Raw genomic sequence first — 14,679 nt, 5'->3', positions numbered from 1 at the left:
AATCTCTTTGATATCTTTATAGAAGCTTAATAGAATACAGCTGCATTCCCACATCTGCTTCTGCATTCAATCCATTGCAATATGGTTGTTTTGACTGAAGTGTATGAAAACAATCTGGCCTCACATAGATATGTAGGTGAAAAAGGGAGGAGTATTTCAAGACCCTTTTCAGATAACTGTGGATACTTTTCCTTTGATACTACGCCAAAACTTGACAAGTAGTAGTTTCCTAAAGCTTAGTGGCAATGTGGACTCTGTCACCATATCAGTGAAGTTTTTGAATTCTGTTACATTAAAATCCATTCATCTCTCTAGCACTTTAAATGTGTCTTACATCTATGCATGATTTTATAATATCTTGCATTGGTCATTTGGAAAATATTGGTTTACTTAGTTATGAAGATCTTCCAAATAGTACATTTCATTATACAATACCAGAAAAAAAATCACATTTGTTAATATCACCACTGATCTCATCAGAAAAGCCTCTATGTATCAGGAAGCTGTCAAGCTCACAGTGTGCATACAAATTTTCCAAAATTCTAATTTTTGCTTGAAAGCTAGATTTTTGTCATTGGCAACAATTAATGTCAATTGTTTACCTTGAAATGACAGGCTCACTTTGTTCATTTTTGAGAAATCAAATGCCCAACTCCAAATAACCACAGCTTGCCTATAAGCCATAAAAATCATGTTTCATGAAAAAAGTGTCTAGTTCAGCTAGCAACTCAAACAACGGCACAAATGTTTTACCTCAGAACAACCATTGTACTTCAGTATATAGAATTGTTTATGAGTACTTCCTATTTTATCGAAAAAATGTACCTCAAGGATCAATATTTAGTAAAATTAATAACATTTACTGGACATTATTAAGTTTAATGGCAATTTTCTTAATGAAAGTCTATTGTTGTTACCACCTTGATTTGTGCCAAGGAGCCCACAGTTTCACCCACTTGCTCTCTTGCACCCTTGGTGTAAAAAGCAGACCAGTGGAAAAAACACTGGTGAGGGGCTTCCCTGGTGGCGCAGTGGTTGAGAGTCCGCCTGCCGATGCAGAGGACACGGGTTCGTGCCCCGGTCCGGGAGGATCCCACGTGCCGCGAAGCGGCTGGGCCCGTGAGCCATGGCCTCTGAGCCTGCGCATCCGGAGCCTGTGCTCTGCCGCAAAAAAAAAAAAAAAAAAAAAAAAACCCAAACACTGGTGAGAAGTGATATTATTATGAATATAGGTTAAACCTCATGAAACTTCTGAAGACTATCAGGGCCCTCACCTCCAGGTTCAGTGGACCATACTTTGAGACCCACTGACCAAAATCACAACCTTAAGAGGAGGAGGAGATTGTTCATAGAAGATGCTGAAGTAGCATCAGTTAGCACAGGGGCATATTCTGTATGGGGAAACTTGAAAGAATGCTAGAGATCTCCTGGGGTTCTCTCTGGTAGTATCAGGAGTCCAGAAGTTGTGTTTAATATTTCAAAAAGCCTATTGGAAGGTGAAAGGAGGATAAAAATATATCACAGGAATAAAGATTCATTTATACACTGTGTGACCTGCAGAAAAAAAACAAAAACAAAAACCATTCATTATATGCAGCCAAAATGAGGGGTGATTTTTTCAAATTACATATTACAATATCTCACTCCAAAGAATAATGTTGCAATCTGGCTTTTAGGGCATGAACACAGTCAGTTTTCATCATTAACTCATACCACAGAAAGCATTAAATCAATTGTGGCCTCAGAAGAGAACAACACAGAATTTTCCAAGGAACAAAAACAGAATAGTGCCTCAGGGAAACTCTCCACACAGGAAGAGCCAGCCGGACAGCTGCTGACCGTTTTTTCCTTTAGAAATTGCCTGCTCATTGGGCATTGCTCATTTTCTTCTCCTGCCACGCCCAACCTCTGGAATACACACTTCCTCTTCTGCAGCTGAAGCCCAGACAAAAGCTTCTCTCCTCGGCTTCCTTTAGTACACTTTTTCAATAGGAAATTTAGTAAAAGCTCAACAAGAAACAACACACAAACAGCGTAAAATGGGCAGGCTTCCTATCAGAGCTCTGCCCAGATCACCTGGGATCCCTTTCAAAGAAAGCCTAAAATCACACTCCCCCGACATCTGCAACCTCCGCCCTGCTGCTGCTAGTTGAAGCCTGAAGGCCAAATGTACTCCACATTTGGCCTTCATCTCTTTGACTTAAAGCTTGCACTCCTACTGACTGTCCTTAAGAAGTGAGAACAGTAATACTTTGAGGTATTTTCAGCTTACTTAATCCCTGGGAGAAGACAAATTTTGAAAGGATAGTTCCTGAGGGAGCAGGTGAAATTTAACTAAGAAATGTTCTAACTGGACAGAGAACTGACCATGGCAAGGAAGGGGATGGCCAAGGAGGTTGTGAGTAGCTCTTGCACATCACCTTTGACTTGAGAGGGCTTCGAGTGTCTGTGGATGATCTCAGACAACCTGCTCAGGTGGATGGAATAGAGGGAGGTCTGTTGTGTGGTTACTGCTGGTGTCTCCACTTCCTGCCCTCACATAGCATCCTTGTTATTTTATATTCCCATAGAACAGAGCCTACTCGACCCCTTCCTTCCCAGAAGAGTAGACCCCAGAAGAAGGAAGGACAATTCAGCATGCTCAATCAAATCTTCTGCAGGAACAAAAAAGAAGAGCAGAGGGCCTATCAGAAAGATCACTGCAGGGACTGGCACAGGGCGGAGCCCACCTCGGAAGTTGATGACATCATCACCACCTTTGACAGCAACATGGATACCAACTGCCAAGAACAGCCTGGTGATCAGGTGGCTATGGTTGACTTTAAGAAGAGGACCTCAGAGAATTCAAAATATCACTTGCCAGAAAAGAAGCCTCTGGCCCATAAAGGACTTCCGCCAATCAGAACGCAGAGTCTCCCACCCATCACCCTAGGCCATAACTTCCTGACAGCCTCCCAGGGGGCCACTTCCCATGCTGGCCTGAGCTCTGGTACTCATCATGCTGCCCAGCAATCTCAGAAAAGCCGAAGTGAGCAGGATTTATTGAACAACAGAACTGGCTGCCAGGTATTGCTGGATAACCAGGTGTTCTATAAAGCTTGGACTGTGTCTTCTTCTGATAAGCTGCTAGACAGGTTGCTTACCGGCAGATCCAGTCACCAGGAGGTGTCAGGGCCGCCACATCTTCCTCATCTACGTAATCCTTCATCAGGTAATGTCCCTGCTTCCTTCTTTCTCATTTCTGACAGATTCTATACAAGAAATGTGTTGTGTAGTCCTGGGTTAGGAACTGGAGTGACAGTAGGTGGCCTAGAGGACAGGGGCAGAATGGAAATGGGTGATTAGGCTACCTTTTTCCCTTGCGTGTACTGGCTTCAGGGTTTCCAGGCTATGGAAACAGTCTGCTTTTCCACCTCGAGAGCAATCATCAAGTAAAAGTATGTGCCTTCTCATCTTATCTCATCGTAGCAGATATGTGTGGTGACTGGCAGATTAGAGCAGGAATATTACTATTTCCACTAGCAAGTATTCTTAAGCGGGGATACTTGGCAATATCACCTACGAGGGGTTGATTTGTTTGTGTGATTGTTTGTTTTTAAATCATGTGTTCGATGACCACTCCAGGACTACTGAACCAAGATCTTGGTGAGGCAAAAGGGAAAATGGCAATGCCTTCTATGTATACGTGTAGAAAGAGAACACATTCACACATGTGTGGCTCAGGTCTCCATACACACCAAAGGGTCACGTGGCAATTCTCCCTCCTGCCTCTTGCCCCAGCTACCGAGTACCCCTCATCCAAAGCTATGTTATTAATTTTTTGTTTACCTTCCAGAGATATTTTATACATATTTAAATATATATGTATATATACATTTTAAATAAGTGTATCACACTAAAGAATCTATATTTTTATACACATGCAAGCAATATATACGTACCTATTTTCCCATTTAACATTTGTGTTAAACAAATGTATCACACTAAAATTTTTATTTCTTTGTTAACGGCCCCCAGGTGATTCTGATGTATACCAGAGACTAAGAACTATCGTTCTAAAGCAGAGGCTGCAAAACAACTTCCAAAATCAGTTCATTACTAATGCAGTAATCAAGTGAATTAATTACTAGTTTTTAAAAATCATGAAGTTTGACATAAAAATTTAAAACTCCAGCTTCTCTTGAGAAGTTGAAAAGTCTGGCAACACTGAACCCAAATTTCACTTGGCAGTAGCTGCCTGGATCTGAGTAACCACTATCCCCATCGACATCACTTGGACATCACTGTCCCCAGTTCAACCCAGTCTGCACCACTCTCCTGTATCTGTCCGTGGAGTGTCAGTTGTTCTTTATCAACAAGTTTCTGTTGTTGTTTTGCTTATAGTAGGGTTAAGAGGAAAAATGATATATTGCTTGAACCATGTTTATTTCAGAAGTAGAAAAATGAAAGCCCAAGGGGGCTATGTATATTTTAAGAAGTAGAGGAGCACAGTATATCTTTGGAAATAAGGAATATTCCTTCCCGTTTAATATGCAGTATGAGTCTGGCTCTCCTCACTCATCTTCATGTGCCTGATGCCTGAAACCTGTGAGGTAGAGTATGGCTTCCCTCATACATATTTATATGTTTTTAAGCACAGGATAGATAGGAATAAACACATGAAGGCTATTTCCTGAGAAAAACTTCCCTCAAGATTTTACTTCCTCCACTAAGCACTGAAGCGTGGGTGGTTTTTCCTTGTGTTCTGCAGAAGGGTGAGGAAGAAAAGATATTGATCTGCTGTCTTTGACACTTTGGTGGCCTCCAGGGCCTTGACTCAGCCTACTTTCTGGAGTTAGTCCTGTCTTGGCTAATATCTTCTTTTTGAAAATTTTTTGAAATTTGTGAAAGTCTTGTTCTTTTTCTGTTCCCAGGACAGCCTTGGGCTGTCTTTTCTATATCAGTTAGGATTGGGTTCATCTGCCTGTAACAGAAATCCAAAGTAACAGTGGCTTAAACAGCACAGAAGTTTATTGCTCTCATATGAAAGTAGTCGAAGGTGATGGTTCCCAGGTGCTTGGGGAATCCATGATCACCAGAGACCCAGGCTCCTTCCATCTGTATGCTCTACAACTTAACCTATGCCTTTCATCCTTTGCATCATTGCACATTTCATAATGTCTGACAGAGCAGGAGGAAGGAAGGGGGTGGGGCGGAAATGGATGTCCGCCAGCTGAATTAGCTCCCATTAATAAGTTATCTCCCATAAATTCCACAGTCTGCTTCCGTTTCGTTGGCCAGAACTTTAGTCACATGATCATGCCTATCTGCCCGGGAGACTGGGAATCGGATCCTTTTAACTGGGCACATGACCGTCCCTCCAAAATTGGATTTTTGTTTCTAGGAGGAAAAAGAGAATAGATATTGGATAGAGAGCTAGTAGATTCTGTCACATGTGCCATCTAAAACCTTCTATATTATTTAAAATAAAAAGAAATTCAATAAATTGGTTTGAGGATTTGTTTCACTTTTCCAATGAAGTAACTTGAAAAGTCCTATGGGGCAGAAAAGGAGAAGCAGAATTCTCCAAGGGAATGTCAAATAATTAGCCATGCCTGTACCAAAGCATTTATTTTTTCAACCAATTTTTTTTTTTGTAGATGTTGGGGGTAGGAGTTTATTAATTAATTTATTTATTTTTGCTGTGTTGCGTCTTTGTTTCTGTGCGAGGGCTTTCTCTAGTTGTGGCAAGCGGGGGCCACTCTTCATTGCGGTGCGCGGGCCTCTCACTATTGCGGCCTCTCTTATTGCGGAGCACTGGCTTCAGACGCGCAGGCTCAGTAGTTGTGGCTCACGGGCCTAGTTGCTCCGTGGCATGTGGGATCCTCCCAGACCAGGGCTCGAACCCGTGTCCCCTGCATTAGCAGGCAGACTCTCAACCACTGCGCCACCAGGGAAGCCCCAACAACCAATGTTTTTGAATGCTGATAATAACTAGGAGCCATCCTAGGTAACTGAGTCATGACGAGATAAACTCCCAAGAATCTTTAGCCTATAAATGAACTTTAAGGTACATGGATTTGCTAAACTGATTATACAACTCACTTTAAATTGATTTTATTCTCATGTTTAGATACAAAATCATAAGTTTTAAACGGAAAGGACCTTAGTTCTTTCACTCATTCTTTAAAGGATAATGTCTATTATCCTGATTTATGAAGAGGCAGCACATCCAGTGGTTAAGAAAGGGATTCTTTTTTTTTTTCTTTTTTTTTTTTGGCTGCACCACACAGCTTATGGGATTTAGTTCCCTGACCAGGAATCAAACGTGGGACCATGGCAGTGAAAGAGCCAGCTTCTAACCACTGGACTGCCAGGGAATTGCCCCAAGAGAGGGATTCTAAAGTCACACTATCTGGGTTCAAATTCTGACTCTCATTTACTTGCTGTTACTGAATCTCTCTGAGCCGTTGTTTCTTCATGTCAAAAATGGGAGGAAATACCTAACATGTAGGGCTGTGAGTTGCTGTTAAGATTAAACAAATTGATGCATATAAAATACTTAGAACAGTGATTGAGCATAGTACTATACACACATACACATTTGTGGGGTTTTTTTTTTTAGCTATGTGCCAGGCCCTATGCTAAGCGCTATGCCTTAGAGACAAGCTACAGATGGCCTTTGTTTAAAAGATGATGACATTTAAGTAAATGTGCTAGTCAGCTGCCTTTTTGCTCTCAGATCTAGTCTCTTCCCTCCAGCTCTACTTTGTATCTCAGGAAACTACACTTTCCAGGCTCCCTTGCAACTGCTTCCAGGTACTTTTGGCCAAGTACCAAGAGGCACTGGCAATAGAGTAAGAGCAGGAGAAAGAGGAAAATAAGTGTGGTTCTACACAGTGTCCCTCTGCTTCCTATGGATTCTCCAACAGGGCTTCCAATTCCTCCCACTTCCTCCACAAAGCCCCTCACTCTGTGGTTCTGGCTCCCACTAGCTTCTGAGCCTTGGTGATACCAACTCTTCCCCTTATCACTCCAGCCTAGACGTGGTTGCATCTTCCTGCTGTGGTTAATCTCTGGATTGTCCTTCTACCCTGTCCTCTGGCTTCTCACCTTTTCCACCAACCAGTATAACCACCTTTCTGTATGAAATTCCCTCTGTTTCAAGGCCTAAAGAAGTCTCTATTTTCCTGAATGAGCCCTGATTGATAAGGCAAGACATGTCATCTCTCTCGGCTACAGTTTTCCTACCCTCTAGATACAGAGTCTGGGACCATTTTGTTTCATGAGGCCCTTTCCAGTTATAATTTACATGGCCTAGAATCTGCTCAGTCTTACAACTAATTGTTCTGAATATGTCACTAAGGACATATTCAGAACTTGAACCCAGACCTCCTAAATAGGAAGTTATCCCATGGCAATGTACATATTTCTCTCTTTAAGTCTCAAAGTCCAGTTTGTTAGTATGCTTACCAAATTACCTACAATGTGATCTTCTTAGAAATTACACTGTACTCCCCAAAATAAAAAGATTTCTCTCTGCCTTATAGATTTTATTTTTGTGAATATTTTTTAACCCAATTTGAGGTGTTGTTTTTAGAACTGCTGAAGCTTCCAGAGTACAGTTGGGAGGGTTCACTTAAGGGGTTCAAGTTGTTAGTCTAGGCAGGTTGAAACTCGGTAGATTTCTACACTGAGCTCCCATACTTGATTTGAAACCTAAAGTAGCAAAGCATTTGGATACTATAAATCATACCACAGCACCACTGCCTTGAACTTGGATGGCCCCTTTACTTTGGATTTTCTCTTTTCCCACCCTGGGTTTAGTAGAAATAATATGGGCTAGCAGTGATTGCTACCGTTTGAATTCCAGGCAGCTAATGTCCTGTGCTTACATCAGCAGCCCTGAACATTTAGCTCTAATGATTATTGCTTAACATTTATTGAGACCTGTCACTGGGCTAGATGGAGAGAGATGCGGGATGAGGCACTTAACTTAATGAGGGAATTTGGAGCACATCAGCTTAATTCATTGAGAGCAGCTTTCAGAGAAAATTGAACAGAAAGCTCTGTGGTGTTTGCTACCAGCCTGGTTATTTGCAGGCTATCACAAGGAAGCTAACAAAGTGTTTGCTTCCTTTCTCCCTCAAGAGAGAACTTTCTTCTCCAGAATTTTCTAGAGTATCCCCCCAACAACGCACTCTCCTCCTCAGGTCTGATAGTAGGTAGGTCTGATGCTGTGACCACCTCTGTTTAAACCCATCAGAAGCTTTGCATCTTGACAGGACGAAGGCCAGATTCTTTAGCTGGCAAACAAAGTCCTCCCAACATGGCCTGGCCTCACTTCCCATTCTCAACTTCTGCACCTCCCGTCTCAAATCCTTTCCTCCCACCCCCCATCCCCTTGAACAGTTCCATGAATATCTCTCAGTTCCTATACAACTACATACCTTTTTACTCTATGACATCTTTGCCCATGTTATTTTTATCCACTGTGTGCTTGACAGATTCCTACAATCTTTAAAGAACCAGCCTAAAACTTGCCTCCTATGTAGAAGTTACCCTGACTGCTGTAGGAGGTGTGACCCATTTTTACTATCCATCATAAAGGAATATCTCTGCCTTATTAAGCCTCCTCTGGGGCAGTGAACCACATACTTCCCCTTCAACAGCACTGCTGGAGAGGAATTTTTATCCCCATTTTAGAGATGAAGAAATCGAGGAGTAGAGTGGTTAGCCCACCGGCCTAAGGTCACAGAGCTTGCTAGGAAGTAGCAGAGCAGATGGTCAAGCGAGGTCTATGGAATTCAAGACACACTGACCTCTGATACCCTCACAGCACTACTCATGGCCTTCGAAAGTACAACTTTACCTGTCTCTCTTCCCATCAGCCCCTCCTGAGCACCTTGCCTTCTGTTTGTACTCTAGGCTCTGGAATACAGTGAGTTTGCCATAGATGAGTGCTGAATTATTATTAATCTTCATTCACTTCTGTTTCCTCATTTAATGATGAAAACGTTTCCTGCCTTTTTATTCTAAGACAGTGGTCCTCAACCCTGTCCCCACAGGCTGGACACTCCCTGAAGGTGCCTACAGCACAGATAAGAGAACTTTGGACTATGCACATTCTGCCTTGTCCTTCAAAACTGAGCAAAATGCCAGTGTGGAAAAAAGTTTAACTCTCCTCCCACCTCCTCCCAAATCACTGCTGAAGTCCTTCTCTGCCACTTCTCCCATCCTATCAATATTGCTTTGGCCCCTAAGGAGGCAGGATAGTGTGGATTTTAGGTCCAGAGCCTGGCTGACACTTCCCATCATGTGATCTTGCAGACAATTTAGAACTTCTCCAAGCCACAGTGTCCTCATTTGTATAATGGGGATGATAATAGTCTCTATCTCACAAGGGAAGGTGATTGTTAGGATTAAATGAGACTATGCCTACAGCAGTTAGTCTAGCCCTTGACAATAGTAAGTGCTCAATATGCATTATCCATAATTATCATTATCTCATTTTTGGTTTTGCAAATTTCTGCTCAAGTGTTCATGGATGAATAATCAGGTATGAGCTGATATGGGTTTTATTGTAATTCTACTTAGGAATGTTTTCTTTTAAATAATGGCTTGTGAGGTTATTTAACCTTCAGAGTTCAAAGGAATAAAAATATAATGGCAAAATGTCCACCAAGGAGACTAGAAATTTTGCTTACTATTCATCAAATGACATCAAATGACACTGCTCAGATGACTGCCCCTGCAAATCTACCACTGGACTCACCGAAGCAGATGGGAGGTGGATCATGGCTAATGCTTTTTTTCCCCTGTTCTAAGGACTGCTTTACCCAAACGGAAGACTTAAACCCTATGAGTGTTGCTGTAGTGATTCTGGTTCCTACTAGACTACTAAACAAAAAGATCAAATGAATACGTGCCCCACTGTCCAGGAGATCATGTTAAACATGCCACAGAATAACACTGTAATAATTGCTAATGTTTATTGTTTACTCTATAAGCTAAATGCTTTACCTTTGTTCTCCTAATCTTTATGACAACTGAAAAAGACAGATAAAATTATTTTCAGCATTTTACATGTGAGGAAATTAAGATTTAGAGACAGAACATCACTTGCCCAAGTTGGGAATTAAGCCTAATCCTGTCTGACCCCAGAGCCCAAACTCCTATTTATTATACCATTTGGTCAACTTGTTAAATGGACTTAACTTTTGTGTAGTCCCTTCTATTTTCAGGTGTTTGGAACATCCATCTCTTGTAATCAGTCATGTGCTAATAAATGTTTAATAGGTGGCTCTTCAGAGAAAAATCAGTACTTGCTAATTTCCCTGATGTAAATATTCCCACCATGGCTGATGTCAAGCCACCAAGTATGATGTAAACCAGCTCACAAAATTCCTGAAAATTTAAGAGCTGTTATGCATAGCTCCAGCATAACTCTACTGGTCATCTAAATTAGATCATCCAGATCTCCCAAGTGCTTTCACTCAGCTCCCATCTTCTAGATCAGTGTGTTTCAATCCTGGATTCACAACAGAATCACCTGGGAGCTGACAAAACTCTGGCATCCTATCCCAGCCCCAGAGATACTCATTTATTTGGTGTGGTGTTTAGCCAGAGTAGCATCTTTTTTTAACTCCTCAGATAATTTCTCTGTGCAGCCAGGAGTAAGAAACACAGCTCTAGAAGAATATATCCTACTCATCACCCACTCATTCAACCCAGATTGACCAATATGTGATACACTAATACCCTATGTTATTTTTCAAACTTTTAAGTTTTGTAGAGTGCATGGCCAACTGTGCTTGTTTATAAAATTGTATTTAAATAGTTTACTCAAGAAATGATTTCTGATACCTTTTCCTTTCATTTAAACAGTGACTGGCATGTGATAGAAACTGAATATGGTAGAGCTATTAGTATTTTGTTGTTGTTGTTGTTAACATCATAAATTTCATGATCTATAACAACCTTTATGATTCTTTTATCCATTGGATTTTATAATTTGCCCTTGGTTGAGTCTCATATGATTGATGCAAATATGTTTGTCCCCAGGACAAAATTTTCAGCATCTCTCCCCAAACAGACCTAAAATCTGGGATCTTCCTTTCACCCGGAACAACCTGGCTCCCCTACCAGACCAAAAATGTAAGTATTTTGAATTTTCCTCGGCTTCCTTTGCAAAGGTTAACACTGTTAACACGTCTAGACAGGGCTAAATGTTATTTTGGTTTACTTTCATTTTTTTCAAGAGAACATCAGGCGCCCAACCCTGTACATTACAGGAAAATAAAATAGAGACAGTCTTCAAAGCTTCATCCAACATGGTAATGCTTGTTTAAAAATAAACTCCCTCCCTTGAGGAATTTTTATGTTTGGACTATAAAAACAATAACAGACGTTTATTTTGCTATGTACTATTTAATGTCTTTAATGCTTTAAAAATTCTTCTCTTAAGACTGGCTTCCTGACATTTACCTGTCTGGAAAAATTTAAAAATTAAATTCAAAAATTTTAAAAATTCTTCTCTTAAGACTGGCTTTAAAAATTCTTTAAAAATTCTTCTCTTTAAAAATTCTTCTCTTAAGACTGGCTTCCTGACATTGTTTTCCTTACTATGTTGGACAGATAGAAATGTGTCTTACCTCTGCACTCACAGGTTAATGCATTCCTAAGCAGAAAGGAATAATCAAGTAGATGCTGTTCATCAGTTTTACTGTTAGCGTTATTTTATGCAAAACTTCTCACAATATAAACTGTTAATATATTCTATTCACCAAGTGATCAAGTTTGCCTGTGCCTAAGTATTATCTGGGGTCCTTGTTATAAAGGGGATTCCTGAGCCCCATGCCTAGAAATTTGGAGATTGTAAATCCTTATATCTGTACTCTGAGGCAGTAGAGATGAGAAAACTGAGTCCAGAGAGGTCACATAACTTGCCCGTTATTTAGGTAGTAAGTAGCAGAGCCAGAAGCAGAATTACAGGATGCCGAGTCAGCTGTCACATGAAACAGGTGATACTTATTGGATTTTTTTTTTTTTTTTTTTTTTGGCTGCGTTGGGTCTTCCTTGCTGCGCTCGGGCTTTTTCTCTGGTTGCAGCGAGCGGGGGCTACTCTTCATTGTGGTGCACAGGCTTCTCATTGCAGTGGCTTCTCTTGTTGCGGAGCATGGGCTCTAGGCACGTGGGCTTCACTAGTTGTGGCACGTGAGCTCAGTAGTTGTGGCTCGCGGGCTCTAGAGCGCAGGCTCAGCAGCTGTGGCGCACGGGCCCAGTTGCTCCGCAGCATGTGGGATCCTCCCAGACCAAGGCTCGAACCCATGTCCCCTGCATTGGCAGACGGACTGTCAACCACTGCACCACCAGGAAAGCCCCTACTCACTGGATTTTAATTTCCTTCCTTCCTGTTCTTCCTATCCCAACCCACTCTTTTATAACATGTACTCAAGCACTTGTGTGCACATACACACACACACACTCTCTCTCTCTCTCTCTCTCTCTCCCTCCCCCCACATCTTCTTAATTGCAGAGGTTAGATGATTTAGAAGCTGCCCTATTTAAGACAAGTTCCTTAACCTTTCTGTACTTCAGTTTCTTCACTTAGCTTATAAGAGAAGTTCAACCTGATAAGACTGTTGAGAGGACTAAATGAGATAATGTACATAAAACCCTTTGCAGCTGTTTGCACAGAGTAAACATCCAATATATTTTTTATGCCCCAGGCTACAGTTCAGATGGGACAAAGCAAGAGTTCTAGAACCCTTTAGGTACAACCCTGTCTTCTTTCAGATAAGGGAAGGGAGAGGTAGAGATTTGTCCAAGGTCACACACAGAGTTAGTAGCACAAACCAAGATCTCTGCCTGGACAGATTATTTCCTTTGCCCTTACTAATTTGTCTAAAGGGAGAGTTTTGGATGGTGTGAATTCAATCATTGAATGAAATTCAAGTCTGACCTTGTCTTTAAGCAGAAATGTAGTCACAAAGACATCTGATTGTCTTTGTAGTCACAAAAACATCTAACACTCATCTAAATGTAGTCACAAAGACATCTAACACTCAGCCTTGAATCCTGGTGTGGCTTGGGGAAGCCAAAGTAATGGGATTTTCTTTGGCAGAACCCAGGGGCTTTGCTTTTCACAATTAAATTTAAGGAGACGGGAAGATAAAGATCTTTGATCAACTGTAGCTCTATGAAAACGAAGTGGAAAGGTGCAGTGCTTTTCCTAAAAGAAACCTGAGAACCTTTTGACTTTTGCATAAAAGCACAGTACAAACGTCTTGGGGCTTATTTAGAGCCTTGTGCTGACCTGGCCATCAAGGGCTACACCACCCTAGGAAAAGAAGGCTCTGCTAGGCACGAACAGCCTGATCATGTTTTGATCAAACTTGGCCCCACCTTGTATTTGTGCATATTTGGCATCCCTGACTACATGTGGTAAGCCTGAATAGATAGATAGATATGGCTTTCTCCTGCAGTTTAGCTCTCCCCAAGAAAAGCTTCTTAGAAGGGCCTCCATTCCTTCAGAAATAACACAGTTCTACTGCCATCATTCCTTGTGAGACTCTGAGAGATGCAAACCTTGAAAGTTTTTCATTCTATTCTTTCCTCCCAGTTCTATCTGGAGAACCTCTATGGACAAACCGAGTGCTTCCTGCTATTCCAAGCCAGCGGGGACACAGCCCACCAGCTGAAGAGAGTGAAAACTCTGCCAGTTCCACCAATGATGAAAATTAATCAGTGACTGTGGGTCACTGATTGTAAAAATATAGATTATATATATTTTCAACTGTCAAAGGATAAGATCACTTTGTAAGAACAAAGACTAATTTAGTAAATTGCATTCTGTAAGCCATTCATGGTTTTACAACTCAAAATTCTTTGTTCCAAATAAGCACTTAGAATCTTTGTGCATATATTGTGAGTTTCCATGACCTCTACATGCCAAAATAAAAAGTCACAACATGTTATCATCAGGGAAACTTAGCTGTGTTTGGTGGCATGTTTGCTGGTTTTATTGAATGATTTTATGTTTTTAAAAAATGTATGCTTTGCTGAATAAAAAAGAAAGCACATTCCATACATGTTTTTTACATTTATTGCAATTCTACTTTGGACTAACAAAACTTAATTAAAATTAAATTAGTAAATTTCTTTAATCAGTCAGTGTTTATGGCTTTTAAGTGTATAATCATCTGCAAAGTATTTTCTAACATTGTTAACTCCTGGCTAGAGCCCAAATCACTTAACAATGTTTATGTATCTTCTTTGTTATTTGATTATTTCCACCTATTGTCACTTTCAGATATGATTGATTGTTCTGATACTGAGAAGATCATGTGAGTTGGAAAGGTCTACATCCTGCCCTAACAGAATGAAATAGACATTCCTCATACATTCCTCAAATACTCTACATATTTAATCATTCTTTTTTCTGTTTCAAAATAAAGGTCTCTGCCTACTCAAGACATTCCCATACTTATGACGTAGCAAACTTTGAAAGACTACTACTAACTGCAGATCTCCCTACTAAGATGTTTGTGTATTGTTTGGATTGAAAGTTCAAGGTTTAGCCATATAAGATCATAGTCACTCCATGTTATTTCCAAGCCTGCATGTTATTCAGCAAATATCTCAAGTACAACATTACCATTTTATGTTAGTATTATTTATTTAGGGAGGTCAGACTGT

General features: G+C 40.8%; 1 protein-coding gene across 1 annotated transcript in view; it reads left to right on the top strand.

The window, feature by feature from the left end:
• The window catches only part of ANKRD55 (ankyrin repeat domain 55), a 101,304-nt gene extending 87,205 nt beyond the window's left edge, over window positions 1–14,099 (top strand). Inside the window, exons 10-12 of the mRNA XM_067730073.1 lie at window positions 2,571–3,211; window positions 11,044–11,136; window positions 13,604–14,099. Coding sequence (XP_067586174.1) covers window positions 2,571–3,211; window positions 11,044–11,136; window positions 13,604–13,725 — 856 coding nt within the window. The 3' untranslated portion in view covers window positions 13,726–14,099. The remainder of the gene's footprint in view (window positions 1–2,570; window positions 3,212–11,043; window positions 11,137–13,603) is intronic.
• The last annotated feature ends 580 nt before the right edge of the window (window positions 14,100–14,679 follow it).

Source organism: Pseudorca crassidens, chromosome 3 (assembly GCF_039906515.1).
Source record: "Pseudorca crassidens isolate mPseCra1 chromosome 3, mPseCra1.hap1, whole genome shotgun sequence".
In the NCBI taxonomy this organism is placed as follows: Eukaryota; Metazoa; Chordata; class Mammalia; order Artiodactyla; family Delphinidae; genus Pseudorca; species Pseudorca crassidens.
This window is presented reverse-complemented; position numbering and strand designations above follow the sequence as displayed.